Source organism: Zonotrichia albicollis, chromosome 5 (genome assembly GCF_047830755.1).
Source record: "Zonotrichia albicollis isolate bZonAlb1 chromosome 5, bZonAlb1.hap1, whole genome shotgun sequence".
Lineage (NCBI taxonomy): Eukaryota > Metazoa > Chordata > Aves > Passeriformes > Passerellidae > Zonotrichia > Zonotrichia albicollis.
The window spans coordinates 72016759-72031233 of NC_133823.1; the positions used below are offsets into that span (position 1 = coordinate 72016759).

Consider the following 14475-nt stretch of genomic DNA (forward strand, 5'->3'; position numbering starts at 1 on the left):
GAACCAGGAGCAGGAGCTGGGCACTCTGGGGAAGGTAAGATCTAATCCTCAGCTACCTCTGTCCCCCTGATTCTGTCATACTGATCCTTTACTCAGCCCCAGACAACATGTACACACAGGCCATGAAAAATGTCTGTGATAAATAAAATGGGCACTCCTTGAGAGCATCTCGTTTTGAAGGCAGGCTGTCACTTTGAACTGCTAAGCACTTGAGGAAAGCTCCTTTGTGCAGGTTGCAGGAACCATGAGGAATTCCATGTGCTGTGTAGACATCCCTGGTAGCCAGAGACAAGTGCCTGTTTTCAGCCTTTCCAGGGACACTGCTCTGGTAGCTGTCATGATGAATTCTGATCCTTTCCTGGTCCTGCCTGTGAGAGGGAGCTGCAGTAGCTCTGGGGGGAGCCTTAAGCCCTTACAAGGAGTGTGGGAGTTTCAAGAATTTTCTTCCTCTTCTTATCCCCACTGAAGGCAACTCAGAGTTCATCCTGTCTGAATTCACAGTCTGGGGAGAATGTGCTTTACTGTAGGTGGCTCTGAACTCAGGTTGCCTTTATTGCACTGATGGCAATTACAGAACAGGCATTGGAATAGACTGATGTTCAATGAGCAGTGATGATGGCCTGCTTGCAAGTTTGCATGAAGCATCTCTGCTCTAAGAAACTCAAAGCATTTTCAAAAACTGAAATTCCCTCTCACTATTTTGCAAAGGCAGAAACTGAGACCCTGAGAGCTGTGACTTCCCCCACCTCATCTAGTGAGGTGATAACAGCTACAGAAATAGAATTCATGACTTCCAGACCCTCTCCTCCTCCTGACCACTAACACATTTTGCCACCCAAGAAGACCATTTGCCATGTCATCATCGAGGCATATCTGGGTAGCACAGTTTCTCCATCTATACAGCCTTTGTTTTATGTAAGCCTCACTTCCCTATCTGTAGGGAATAACAACACTTCACTGCTTCAAAGGGGTGCAGGGAATAACTGAACTCAAGGCTCAGCAGTATGCATATATGGTAGTGGACACCTTGCAAGTATTAATACTTACATTTGGAGACTGTACTATTAATTCTGTGCCTGCCTGCTGCTGTTCAAATTATATACATTAATTCCTTCAGCTCAAATTCTCTGTCTTCCTTTTCCATCCAAGCAGAGTTACAGACATTAACAACAGGACTATCAGAACCTCTCAGTATAAGTCTGCAAAACAAAGCCAGCATTTTCCAGGTGATTCACTGAACTGCACCAAAGCATCTGGAGCATTCCTGTACCTCTTGATAAGCATCTGCAGGACGTCAGTCAGGCTTTCCATCAGAACAATGACTTCAGCATAGGTCAGGTCTCCACAAGGCTTGCCATTGATAGACACCACCTCATCCCCCTCACACAGTCCAGCCTTGGCTGCTTTGCTTTTGCTGCGAACCTACAACGAGTCAAAGAAAAATTCCAAATTGCACAATTAGTGTTCATTTGAAAACAGCAGCAACCATATCCTCAGCATACTTTTTGTCTGTGAAAAAGGATTGATAATATTGATCATAAACAAATTTACAGTAACACAAATGAATAACTTGCCTCAGTTGAGGTGAACACTATTCTGGCCAGTAATAATACAAAACCTGCTTTACTGAGCTTGTGAGCTAGGTGTCAAACAGGATGGATGAATTATTTTAAAACTGGGAGACATGGAAGTTTGAGACAGACAATCAACTGATCACAGTTTAGCAGAACTGCAAAAAACTGCCCCATTAGTTTCTCTGAAAATGAGGACTATTAAGAGCTGAAATCTGCACTGAGATTGTAAAAGAAGAGTCTGTAAATTCAGGCCTCTCTGGGCAGTGTATCAATATCTACATGCTGGTCACTTTTTCCTTAGAAGCCCAACTGCAGTTTTAGTCTCCAAACTATAGACATCTGCATCCCTGGAGATCCTAAATCCATGTTTAGTCATGTGAGTAAGTGCCCTGATTTATTAAAGCACGCCTGTTATGGTTTAAACTTCCCTGTTAAGTTCTCATTCAAGAATCCTGTGCAGCTCAGTTTTTCATTTTCACTCCTTTTTCCACTGGCAGTGTGTTCTAACTTATCACAGTCTTTGCATAACAAAACCCAGACAGCTCTAACACCACTCAAGGTATGCCTACAGTTGATGGCTATTTTTGAAGTACATATTTGGCAAAGAGTGTGTTATATTAACCAGGATTCTTGCACGAGTCTATTTTAGAATGACATATACACAAAAAAAGGCTGTCCTTGAGTTCTTTGAGCTCCATTTCTACCTGTTGGTGTGAGTACTTTGGCCTTATCCCACATCCAGTTCATTCAGCGTGCTTCCCTTGTTAATTCTCATAGTGTTTTCTTGAAAATTTTTAGGGAAGTAGCATTTCTACCGCACTCACAGTAGCAGAGTCGGTTCCTACTCACTGTAGGAAAGCTACTTCTGATATACTCTGGACCTGAGGGTGAAACTGCCCTGCAGACTCATGGAATTGTCCCAGATTTTCTTTTAAGCCACTGGGCTGGTACCTAAGATACATTTCAGAAAGGAAGTTCCTTGGAGTCAGGATGATGTGGGCCACAGCAGTAAGACTGCACATTTTTCTGTGGCAGGGCCACCACGTCTATCTCTGCTGCTTCAATTTCCACATTCCTGTAGGAAATTCCTATGTGTCACATTATGGCTCTTGGAGCAGTGAAGGAACAGAAGCCTGGTGCATACAGAAGCCAGTTTCTACCTTGCAGAGTTAACATTTACAAATATGGAGTGGTATGCTGCTCTGTTTATCTCCCCTTGGACAAGAGCATAAACATCCTTGTGCCTTGGGAAGAAATGACACTTTAGACAGTGCTTAGAAGGTTTTGTTTCATATAAGAGCTAGAATTTGGGATGAGGTCTAGTTATTGTCTTTTTTTAAATAGGAGGGTATGCTATTAAAATTTTACAAGACACTCTTGGCCTGAATGTAAATATTTAATGTAGATGCCATGAAGAATTTTGAGTGAGCCTTTTTCAGAAAATCTATAAACACCCATTATAGAAACCTGTGGACTCCAAAATAGCACAATGTGATACCTAGACTGTGAGAAGAAAACTTGTTTCTCTTTCTTTATTTAGTGTTTGAGGGACTCCTTGATAGCATTAAAAAGAAAACACAACAGACAAGGAGATAGATTGATTTTCTTTTCAAAGTTCTTAAAAGGTTCTCTCAGTCCCTTTTTTTCTGCCTTGTGAATTGCTGAGAGATCACAATTCTGAGAAATATGAAACTGCATGCAAAAACACCCTCCCAAATTTGAACAATATCTGTATAAAATCACCTCAGTATTAACCTTTTTTTTTTTAATATGTTTCTGTTGGGGTAATAAAAGGGAAGGGAGAGCACCCAGAAGAAAATAGGCAAGGGCAGGTTATGTGGTAAATTATAGCAGGTTGCTTTTAGGATAGAATATCCCATCATCATTCATGTTATTTCAGCCTCAGCATAACACCCACTTACCCCACAATATGTAGACTGCTTTGCTAGGCAAGCTGCAATTGTTTCTGGCTTTGTTTATTTGTTTTCACTGGAAACCCACAAAAATGAATAAAAATTTACTCATGTAAACCAACACTTTTCAGATTTCTGGGAAAAATAATATAAATAAATAAATAATAAAGAAAGAAGACCCACCCAGAACAACAACAACAACAAAATTCCAAGAAGATTTGTGGAAAGAAAGATCTCCCTGGTAAAATATGTGTTCAGTGGACAGTTTTCTCTCAAAGTTTTGGCAGAAAGCCTTTGAGGAGCCCACTGGGAAACAAAAGCTGCTTTTGTTAGCAGAAATGCAACTTGGTCACACAGGAGACAGGAAGAAACCTTTATCCAGTTCTTGGGGACTTAAGGCAAGGTTATTTGGCTGTAAAGCAGGAGATATTCTTATAAAACCAGTGATTGCTCTTGAGTGCAGTCCTGGCTTTCTCAGGTACTTGTTACTTCTTTGTACTTGCAGTTTTCCTGAGGAAGAAAATGTGAGTTTCCCAATAAATTTTTTTGAATGGGATCTCACCAAAAGAAAAATAAACTTGAAAATATTTTCTTTGCTTTCCAATGTCTGCAATACCAGTATAAAACAGCAAAACCGGGCTGATGCTATTAGTGCTGAACCTGTCAAGGTACCAGCTGCTAGTGGGCACCTTGAAGAGTTCCACTCCATTTTCAGCTGGTATTGCCTCTATTTCCTGCTCCCCCTCAGTCAGGACTCTTTATTATTCATGTACCTGAAGTGAGTAATTTCTTTTTATTCCCAGATTTCTCCTGTATCTAGAATTTCCCACTATCAGGAGTGCTCTTTGATGATTAAAATGCCATGTGCTGAGCAATTTCTCACATCCACAGAAATATTAAACTTAGGAGAAAACTGTTCCATGCTATGTGAAGAACTTGGCCTGGGTGTTCACTGTTGTCTGAGCGCCCCAGGCAATCCAGGACCCCCTGGCACCAGTTCAGAGGCTGCTCAGGAGGATGTGTGAGGACTTGAGGTGGAAAATGTGAGTGAGCAAGGTCTGGGTGCTGGCCTGGTGAGACATCACCTCCCAAAGAACAGGTACGTGGGGAAAGTGTGGGACAGGAGCTTTGGTGGTGCCTGTGGGATGCTGCTGGGGCTGGAGTAGCCACAGATGCTCAGAACATGGGGCAGTTCCAGTTTCTTCACCAGGAAAGAATAAATGGATGGATACACAATGGCAGTGCTCTTGGGAGTGTGGGGAAAAGGTATTTTTAGAGAAAGCAAATGGGAGGGCCCAACCCACATCCTGTGTACACTGTAGTGCTTTTAATTTAAATTAGATCAAATCTTCTGCCAGCTGGAGATTCCTTCCCACCTAACTAGATCTCCTTTGATTTCATCTGAAAGCACTCCAGTTACAACCCAGAACTGTTCCATGCTATGAAACAAAGTATGGTAAATCAGGAATAACAGAGAAATTTGCTTCAAAAATGTTATCCCAATGAAGCTAAAAAGCTGGAGTAGATGCACCTGTTATTGCTGTGGCTACAAGTGGATGCACAGACAGCAACTGGGGCTCAGCTGACCAGCTGATGATTTTGGGTGCATGTCTGAGCCCTATAATAAGCAGATCAGGGCTGAGGTATGTTGAACCTGGTTACAAGGTCAGTGAGTTGGAGTTTAAAGTGAGGCAAATGGACTTGAGGACACTCTGCAGTCCAGGTTCTCTAATGGCACAATGAGGAATTATTAAGATTTTTTATCATCTTTTCATCATCTTTACCAGTGTTTTTTGTTAAGGATGATGTGCATCTTAATCATGTCCTGGAGTTAATTTATTCTGGAGCCAGGAGTACAAGCTTTTATCTGGGACATGTCTAAGTGCTGTGCAGCAGGTACAGCCTGAGTGAGCAACCAATCTGAGGAAAAGAGCACTATGACCATAAGCACAGTCCATTTAGCCTAAAATTATATCGAATAAAATAAGACTTACGTAGCTTTAAAATATACATATATTTGCACTGCAAAATTCTGAATTTAAAGCAAGCTTTCCAAAACCATGAGTTATTTTCAGAATTATTTACTCATCCTTATTCAGTTTGCCAGCAGCTTACAAACAGCAGAACAGGAAATACTGCCACTGCCAGTGGAAATATCCTTCCCTGCATTTCAGGCGCCTTGTTCCTACAGACAGGGTAGTTTCTTCCATTGAGGGGTCACCTCTGGAAGAGCCTATTCAGCTGGATATCCTGTCTGATTCCTGAAGCCTCATTTGAGCTGCTGTTGCCCCTCAAGGTTTGAAGCTGGTTCCTGGCACCTTATTTACATGTGTGTCCTCAGTGGCAGTTTTGGGTCTTTGGCTGGCCTTGTGTTCTGCTGTGATGAAATATGTTGCCCAAAATAGCAAGGCTTACCAGGCAAGGGACTTCTCTAGATCAGTTGTCCCTCCTCATTGTTGTTTACTACTTTAGTTATGTCAACTGCAAACTTTACCAGCAGTGACCTTTTTGTTTTCTTTTAAACTGGTGAATAAACATCAATAGCAAGGGACATGTCCTTTGGGTGCTGTTATACCCTTACTCAATAATGATTGCCCAGATTGTTATCTTCTCAGACCCAAAAACTAGCCAGCTTTTAAAGCAGTAATTTTTACTACAGTAGCAAACTGTGCCCTTTGATGTCTTGCAGAAATGTCTTTAATAAATTTCTATCTAAAGCCTTTTTAAAGTAATCATTAACCTAAATCTTGGGATTAGTACCCTTACTGTTTAGAACTAACTAACTAACTAACTAACTAACTAACTAACTAACTAACTAACTAACTAACTAACTAACTATTAATATAGTGACATTGTTTAAATGTGCCTTGTGTTGAGTTGTTTTTAATTGTTCTGTTGTGTTGCCAGAGATATGAAATGGTAAAGAAGCAGAGAAAATAGGTGTCAGTATGCAAGAACGTGGGGCTGGAGAGACACTGCTGCTTCTTTTGATGATCATACTGATATTAAAGCAGTAAGTGTTTGATGCACTCCTTTCACAAGTCATACTCTTTCTAAAAGAAATAACTTGCACTATAACTTTGACACCCTGAATACAGTTCTGATGTTTCTAAATCTATTTTTTTTTATTTACAGTCAGATACTTTAATTTTAAGAGAAAGTATAATTAAGTTAAGAATCCAAGTTAAATGGATTATGTGTCAGAAATTACAATGAGGTCAACTGACTTGAATAGGCCTAGTCCTGGCCATGAAAGAGGTGGTGATTCAAAGTGATTGAAAAGACAGGAGAAGTGATGAAGTGATGAAAAATCTGAGCCATCAGAGAAAGTTTTATTCTGCTTGCTGACAAAGTGACAGATGTGAAGGTATCAAAGTATAGTGGAACTCAGCTTTGCCACTTAACTAAATACTAGTTAGTATTGCAACAATTAAAGGCCTGCCTGTTAATTGCTGCAATAAATTTATCTGGCTAACATGTTTTTCTTAAATATTTTGAGGCCAGCATAAATAAAGTAATGTATTCACTACTTAGATTAATTTTATCAGACATTAGGTCATATTTTCCAGAAGTTATTTTTTCTTATTAATTGATTAGCTAAGTGTTAGTCATGAAGTTCAGAATCAGCAATCAAAGATCAGTGTTTCCTGTAGACAGTATTTTAAAAAAATCCCAAAAACCACCAAATAAGGCACTTCATCTCTTCTGTTAAAAATCCTGCATCAAGGACAGTGGCTGGTAAATGTATTTAAAAGTATTTGGAAGTTATCTGTCACTCTAATAAAATGAACAATGCTTTGCTATGAGAAGGAAGCAGAAGCACTCAGAGTGACAAATGTCAATCTATAAGTAGTTTGACTTGTATGAAGTTAGGGAATTAAAAATGAAGTTACAAATCAAATTAATTCAGCAACAGTTTATAAATAAGGCTCTAGGGCCTTGTTTGGCAATGGTTATGCATGCAGGAGTTCTTTAGACAGACAAGTAGCCCTCAGTTAGTGAGCTTTTCGGGGGTTAGATATGAAGGACTGTACAGTAAAATAAGCCTACCTCTTAATGTGCTTGGGGTTTTTAGGCATCTCCATAGATCCTTTAAATAGCTCAGAGGCTGCAGGCTGGTAAACAGTGCTATTGCTAAATCAGAGGGGGTGATGAAGGGACAAGCTCACATCCCTTGTTTTCTCCATGGTTTCTGGAGGGGACTTCAGTCAGGTTTACAATGAGAACATCCAAATGTGTTTCCACCTTAATGCTTTCTTCCCCATCCCCAAGCACTGCCATCACAAGTTATAATGTGGGCTGTATAAATAATGAGTCTTAAGGAAAAAAAGTGGCCATAAATGAGGAAAATTGGAAGACCTTTGTGCTCTTAAATTTCTGTTTTACCGTGTATATAAAGAGAAAGTAGCTGTCAGTAGAGAGATAGTGATGTGCAGACAGGAAAGAGTCATCAGATCTTCAGGAAGGAAATTGGAGCCACTTGTAGGTTTAACTGAGTAATTGTAGCAGAGGAGTTCCTTGAGAGCTTTTAAAAGCCATATAATTAGGAAATATTCTTGCCTAGAACTCTTGCTTTACATCCACATAAATTCATTGGAAATACCAGGTTCTGGTTTAAACTGAAGGCATTTTTAGTAGGACAGGGCTCAAGCTTATGGATTACATTTTGAGCAAAATGGGTAAAATGCTATTGAGGTAACAGTGTCATTGATGGAGCTGGAGTGGGATGATTTACCTGGGTTTATGGATTCTGTATACAGACTCCACGATGGCTGCATGGATTTTACTCTTAGAAAGGGCCTCTTTGAGGCTGGCATACCAAATTTTAATCTGTTTTCATTAGCCATGCCTGTACTTGAGCATGAGTCTGCAGCATGATGTGGCTCGAGCTATTTGCATCTGTGCTGCCTGGAGGTGGCTTTGCGTCAAGCTGATTCCTGTTCTCATCCTCTCTGGACTGAATTTCTCTACAAGATAAGCTACTTTCTTTCAGAATCAGTCAGGGAAAAAGCCACAAAGTAAAAGCTTCAGACAGGGCAAGTTCCCTGGGATTGTGAGATCCAACTGCTCCCTAGCTCCTCTGAATGTATGGGAATGCAATGAGGAGCCTTGCCCCAGAGCTACAGCTCAAGTGCTGTGACTTCAGCTACTATAAATATAGATAATAGGGATAGAGACATTATGAGTATAAACTACTTTTCTATATTTTACCTTGAAGTCTCTGTGTCCCCTCCTTTGGGGATTGTATGCAGTATTTACACAGTAAGACTAGTGAGAGAATGGAAATGCCTGTCAATTAACCGGGTTAAACAAAGATGCTTCTAAGTTATCTCCCAAACAGTTTTCCTGAGAGCAAGCTTTGAATAATGAAGTATCTTTGGCTTGTAAGGTAAGCACAAAATATTTCCTCTCACCAAATTCTTCCCAGTAGCAGGACAATTATATTGGGAATTGGGCAGTTCAGCCCACTTTTTTCTCCTTCTGGTCTTAAAGGAAACCTTGTAGAGACATCCACTTTCATGTCTGTCTGTAAAGGTAATTATCTTTCTAAATGGGTTATGAGACAAAATAACCTTAAAGACATCAAGGAGAAAATAGTTAATATGCCCATCTATGGTTTTATTACTGAATGTTCAAAAAGCCTTTCCAGAAGGGAAGGTAGAAAAGCCCTCTTTGAATGCACAGAGGCTTATCATTGCTTATCATTAAGATAAACACACATTGCTTATCATTAAGACCATCATAGAAAAAATTGAATGCTGGTATATTATTATAGTAGCTTATGGCAACACAGGAGATCTAGGATGCTAAGCCATGTACAACAAAGGTACTTTTAAACTTTAAAATCCATGGATCCCATTGCAAAGGTTCTGGTTTTACTTAGCAACTCACAGCTAAAGCAGACTTTTAATCGTGGTTTGCTCATGTAGAAGTTCATGGGACATTCCTGCAGAGAGGATATGGTACCATATTGTTTTACTTTTTGATTTAACTCTGTCCCCAGTTCTTCTGCTGGGCTGTACATGTGAAATCATACTTCTTGATTCTGGATCAGTTCAGTAACTGTTGTCTCCTCCTTCCCACAGTGTCAGAAGTACTGATATAAAGGTTCAGATCTTCGCACTGTCTATTTGACAAATGCAGTTTGGTAGAACTTCTTGCACATTCTGTAGTGGGAGGGTTACAGAACCTGTTTGGCCATTTGTATATTGACAGAGAACTTGTGCCATTTGGACTCAGAGAGCAGACTGATCTCAGTGAGAAGAAAAGCCTGCTCAAATTCCCAAAAGCCTTGCCTAATGTACTAGTGTATCATCTTACTGGCTGTTGCCTTTTTCTGGCAGGAATCCAAAGTTAGCAGCTGAAGAAGAGATGAGATAATGACCTCTGAAATATTGATGTGGTATGCTGGCGACACAGCAGATTTCCCAACAGTGAGCTTGGGCGTACGGCACTTAAAGTCTGCTGTTCATTTTGTACAGCAGATCCAGTGCACGGCCTTTCTTGGTGTGTACCACTGCATACTTGTAGCTGATGTGTCAAAACCAAAATTTTGTCATGCTGCTTTAACTTTTTACAGTGAATTTTTGCTATGGTGGAACATGTGACCAGGGGAGGAATGATGCCATAGCTTTCAGTACGGTAGATGTGCACTGATTGTTCTATTTCCATTCCCCTTTCCTTCTTGCACTGCTTGAGCAGTGACTGGCTGTCTGCTTCCTGCCTTATTTCTGAGTCCTAACCAACTTTGATCTCTCCATGAACACTGTAGCTATGTTTTCATTTCTTCCTTCCCACTGCTCCCCATGCAGAGAGATAATTGCATTGTCAGAGCTTCTTTGGGATTGAGAATACAATGCACCTTTACTGAGTGCTTTGGTAGAAAGGTAGAATCAAAAGTCTTTAACTGCAGTATACCTTATGTCCTGGAGATTGAAATTTCTATAATGATAAGGTCAAGGGAGAATAAATAAGAGATCTAAAATGTCTTTATTATCTGCTACTGAACAGTTGGAGGCAACAAGTGCTACAACAGACAGTTCTTGTGCTAAGTATATCCACTGCCTAACCTGGGGCTGAGCTCTTGTCACTGATGAGCAGAGGAACTGCAATATGCTTGCAGTATTTGTACAGTTCCAAGACCATACACTGGGAGTTTCCAGTAGGAAAAGGGACACCTTTCTTATACCAAAATTGCAGTCAAAGCACTAGTAAATGACAGGTAAAAAGCAAAACCTGCTACCTGAAAGTACTTACCTGCTGGTGCTGCTAAAAGAATGATGGTATATAATATATGCACCCTGTGTTACAAAGAGAACATTTCTAGCCTAGATTTGGGGTTGCTGGGAGAAAACAGCAAATGTATGTGAGGTAACTGAACCCTTCAGTTTCTTAGAAAAGGAAAAAGAAATTAGTTTGCTGGAGGTCTTTGTACTTTCCCCGGTTTAGTCCAAAGCATGTTTGTGTAATTTGATGCTTTGACTTGTGACTTGCCTTTCAGATTAAGCAACATTTTGGGAGGGGGACATGAGGGGCACGAGGGTTTTTTGGGGAGGTAGCAGTAGGGGGGATGACTGGCTTCTTAGTGACACACAGCCTATAAATCCATCCTGCTGGCAGGCAAATGAGCCACTCAGTTTACTGGTGTGCACTTGGTCAGATCCACTCATTCCTAGCCTCATATCCTGTATCAATTACTCTGTTCTGTGTGGCTCCCCTGTCTCATTTTCACTCCACTGGTCACCTGCCCAAATTCTCTTGATGCAGGGGGGATGGGAACAGGCAGAGAAGGAAAGACAGGAGGGTTCTCATTACAAATCTGGATTTGAGACAACACATTTAATCCTTAAAGCAAAACTGCTCCAGTGACAGTTAAAATGTTCAGTCTCCCCAGTCCATTCCCTGAAATGGTATTGTTTATTACAATCCCTTAACATTATGTCATGAGCTTGCAAATACATGAGCACGCCATATGATCATCCTCCCAAAAGGAATAGCAAAGGCAGCAAGAAGGAACAAATGCCGTCTTGCAGGTTTCTGTTTCAGCAAGGGCTGCAGCTATCGCTGTCAGTGATGTCAAGGTTATCCTGAAATGTGTGCCCAGTGATGTATTTCTTGCTACTTGCCTCACTGCTGAGGCAGCAATTCAGTCAACACCATGCAGAGGTAACTGGAGGCTTTGCCTCCCTCCCAGTGGAGAAAGCAGCGGCCCCGTGTTTGTTGTGGGAGCTTTCTGTGTGTACAAAGCTCAGCACAACTGGGCCAGGTCTCAGATTACAGGGTAGGGGTCTTTGGTGGCTGTATGAGCACAAATGAGAGACTTTGTTCAAAGAAACCAAATACCATGAGCATCTGGTAAAGGCAGCATTAGATAATATACATTAAGCGGTTATTGTGTTATGTACAAGCAAAGTACCCAATGCCAAATAATCTTCACAGAAAAGCACAGTCTTCCAAGTCATTTGAGAAGTATGAATCAAACAGTGGCCCAAACTCAGCTGAGAGCTCCTTACAGGGGCTGTGTTCCAGCTCCCAGTGCTTGTGGTCATCTTTACCTGGACTGTTCACCTAAATAAAACTTTAAATCAGCCTAAATAAAAATAGTCCTGTGTGAAAGCTGCTAAATTTATTTACCAGGGCTTCACATGGAACTCTACCATGTCATTCTCTCTTGAACTGTATCTATTCCTTCCACTTCTCAAAATAAGTCAGCTAGATTCAGGCTTCCCTACACTTCCCAAGAAAGTTCTTACTGCCAAATTTCAGAACTGCCTGCTTCACTGAATTTTCACTCTTCCTTGACGCTTCTCTAATTGCTCAACTCTTCATATCTGAGAATGGTAGTGTAGAAATTTGCATTGACTAGTAGCTTTAGCCATGAGGTACAGTTTCAGACAAGTCTCCCAACACTCACAATTTAAACAAACACTCAAAGAAAGCATGCAGAATCAATTACCAATCTTTTCATTTCCTTAGCATGCCTCCTGCCTAGGGTGTAATGTTTTGAAACAAGCTTTTAGAACTGAGGCAATCTCAGGCCAACCCACCTTGGTGTTTAGGAGGAAAAGCTGTGCCAAAGCTGGTGAATGTTCTGTGAGCGCCAACACGTAGGTTCATGTGAAGGCCTTCCAGTGTTGCCTGGCTGCAGTCCTGGACAGCTCCTGTTTTGTGACTCATCAGGAAATTTGGATGTTCATCAGCCTCACCTCTCCCTGGTGACTCAAATGAAGCTGGCCAGGAAAGGAGCAATGATGGCTCTGAGAGGGGATGAACACAAGGATATCCAAGCCTGGAGGAGGCCAGAAATCTGGGGAGGTCAGTGGTCTATTTCTCCTCCCAGAAAAGGAGACAAGGTTTCTGTGCTTGTGCTGGAAGCCCTAATGATGGGGGAAATGGAGGCTGCAGACTCCTGAGAGATGTTTTTAAAAGCTCCAGGGAATTAAGAGACAAAAGTATTCCCTTTGTGGGCTTTCTCACCCGCCTGGGCGACAACACTGGGCAAGATTTTTAACCTGTGCTTATAACCAAAAAATTAAAGCCTATAATCTGTCATGAAGATTTCCTTATCTGAGTCTCAATTTTTAAAGAATATTTCCAGAATTTTCCTAGTTTTAATTTTATCCATTTTATCAAGCTCTAAAATGGCCATAGATGGATTGATACAAACTGTCACAAGAATTCATCTTTCTTTTTCAGTGGCTTAATCTGAAGTGGCTTTAACCAAAGAGGAATAAGTATTTCTACTGAAAGGAGCACTTTGTCACCCCCTTAATCCTTTCTTGTGAAGGCAGCTCTTGAACACATGGGACAATCATGCAGGTTTCATGAAATGGACATAGAGCATAGTATTCATGATCTGTCTTTCAGCTCCTAAATAAAATCCTGTGTAAGTCAGGTTTTGGTTGGTGGGACCAACCAAAGTATCTTACAAGTAGAGCCTGAGACTTGCCCTGGAACTGAAGGCTGAATGAAGAATGAATCTCTCCCAGGGTAGGCTAGAATAATGGATTGATGCAAACTGTCACAAGAATTCATCTTTTTTTTTCAGTGGCCTAATCTGAAGTGGCTTTAACCAAAGATATTATACGCAGGAATAAGTATTTCTACTGAAAGGATCACTTCGTCACCCCATTAAATCCTTTCTTGTGAAGGTAGCTCTTGAACACGTGTGACAATCATGCAGGTTTCATGAAATGGACATAGAGCATAGTATTCATGATCTGTCTTTCAGCTCCTAAATAAAATCCTGTGTAAGTCAGGTTTTGGTTGGTGGGACCAACCAAAGTATCTTACAAGTAGAGCCTGAGACTTGCCCTGGAACTGAAGGCTGAATGAAGAATGAATCTCTCCCAGGGTAGGCTAGAATAATGGATTGATGCAAACTGTCACAAGAATTCATCTTTTTTTTTTTCAGTGGCTTAATCTGAAGTGGCTTTAACCAGAGATAATTATACACAGGAATAAGTATTTCTACTGAAAGGATCACTTTGTCACCCCCTTAATCCTTTCTTGTGAAGGCAGCTCTTGAACACATGGGACAATCATGCAGGTTTAAGATCAGTACTCACATTTCATAATTTGGAAATACCAGCAATTTCAAATTCATGTTAAATATGCTTTCAGGAGAATATTACAGTGGTAGAAGGTGAACTATTTCGGTATGGCAAATTGCTAGTAGTAGTCAGAACCCTGAGGAAACGCTGTTTTACTCCAACAGTAATTGTGGAAGCTGAGCCAGACTTCTGGCTCCCATGTCCAACTGTGGCTGTTGTCCTTGCACATTTGTGTCTGAGGCCAGTCTAACACAGAGGTGCTGAGCTCTGTTTAATGCTCCTGGACTTAGTGCTCCCAGGAATTAGACCTCCTATTCTTACAGTCTCCAATTCCATCATGCTGGCAGAGTTGGCTTGTTTAGTCCCTGACTTGAGTAAGAGCAAGCTGTCAACATCTTCAAAGGCTGGATGAAGAGGATTTGTGTTCCCCCTGCC

General features: G+C 40.9%; 1 protein-coding gene across 2 annotated transcripts in view; it reads right to left on the reverse strand.

Moving 5' to 3' along the window:
- SYNPO2 (synaptopodin 2) overlaps positions 1–14475 on the reverse strand; it is a 76615-nt gene that overhangs the window by 21624 nt on the left and 40516 nt on the right. For both annotated transcript variants that reach the window (XM_074542065.1, XM_014272915.3), the window contains exon 2: positions 1271–1422. In XM_074542065.1, coding sequence (XP_074398166.1) covers positions 1271–1422 — 152 coding nt within the window. The remainder of the gene's footprint in view (positions 1–1270; positions 1423–14475) is intronic.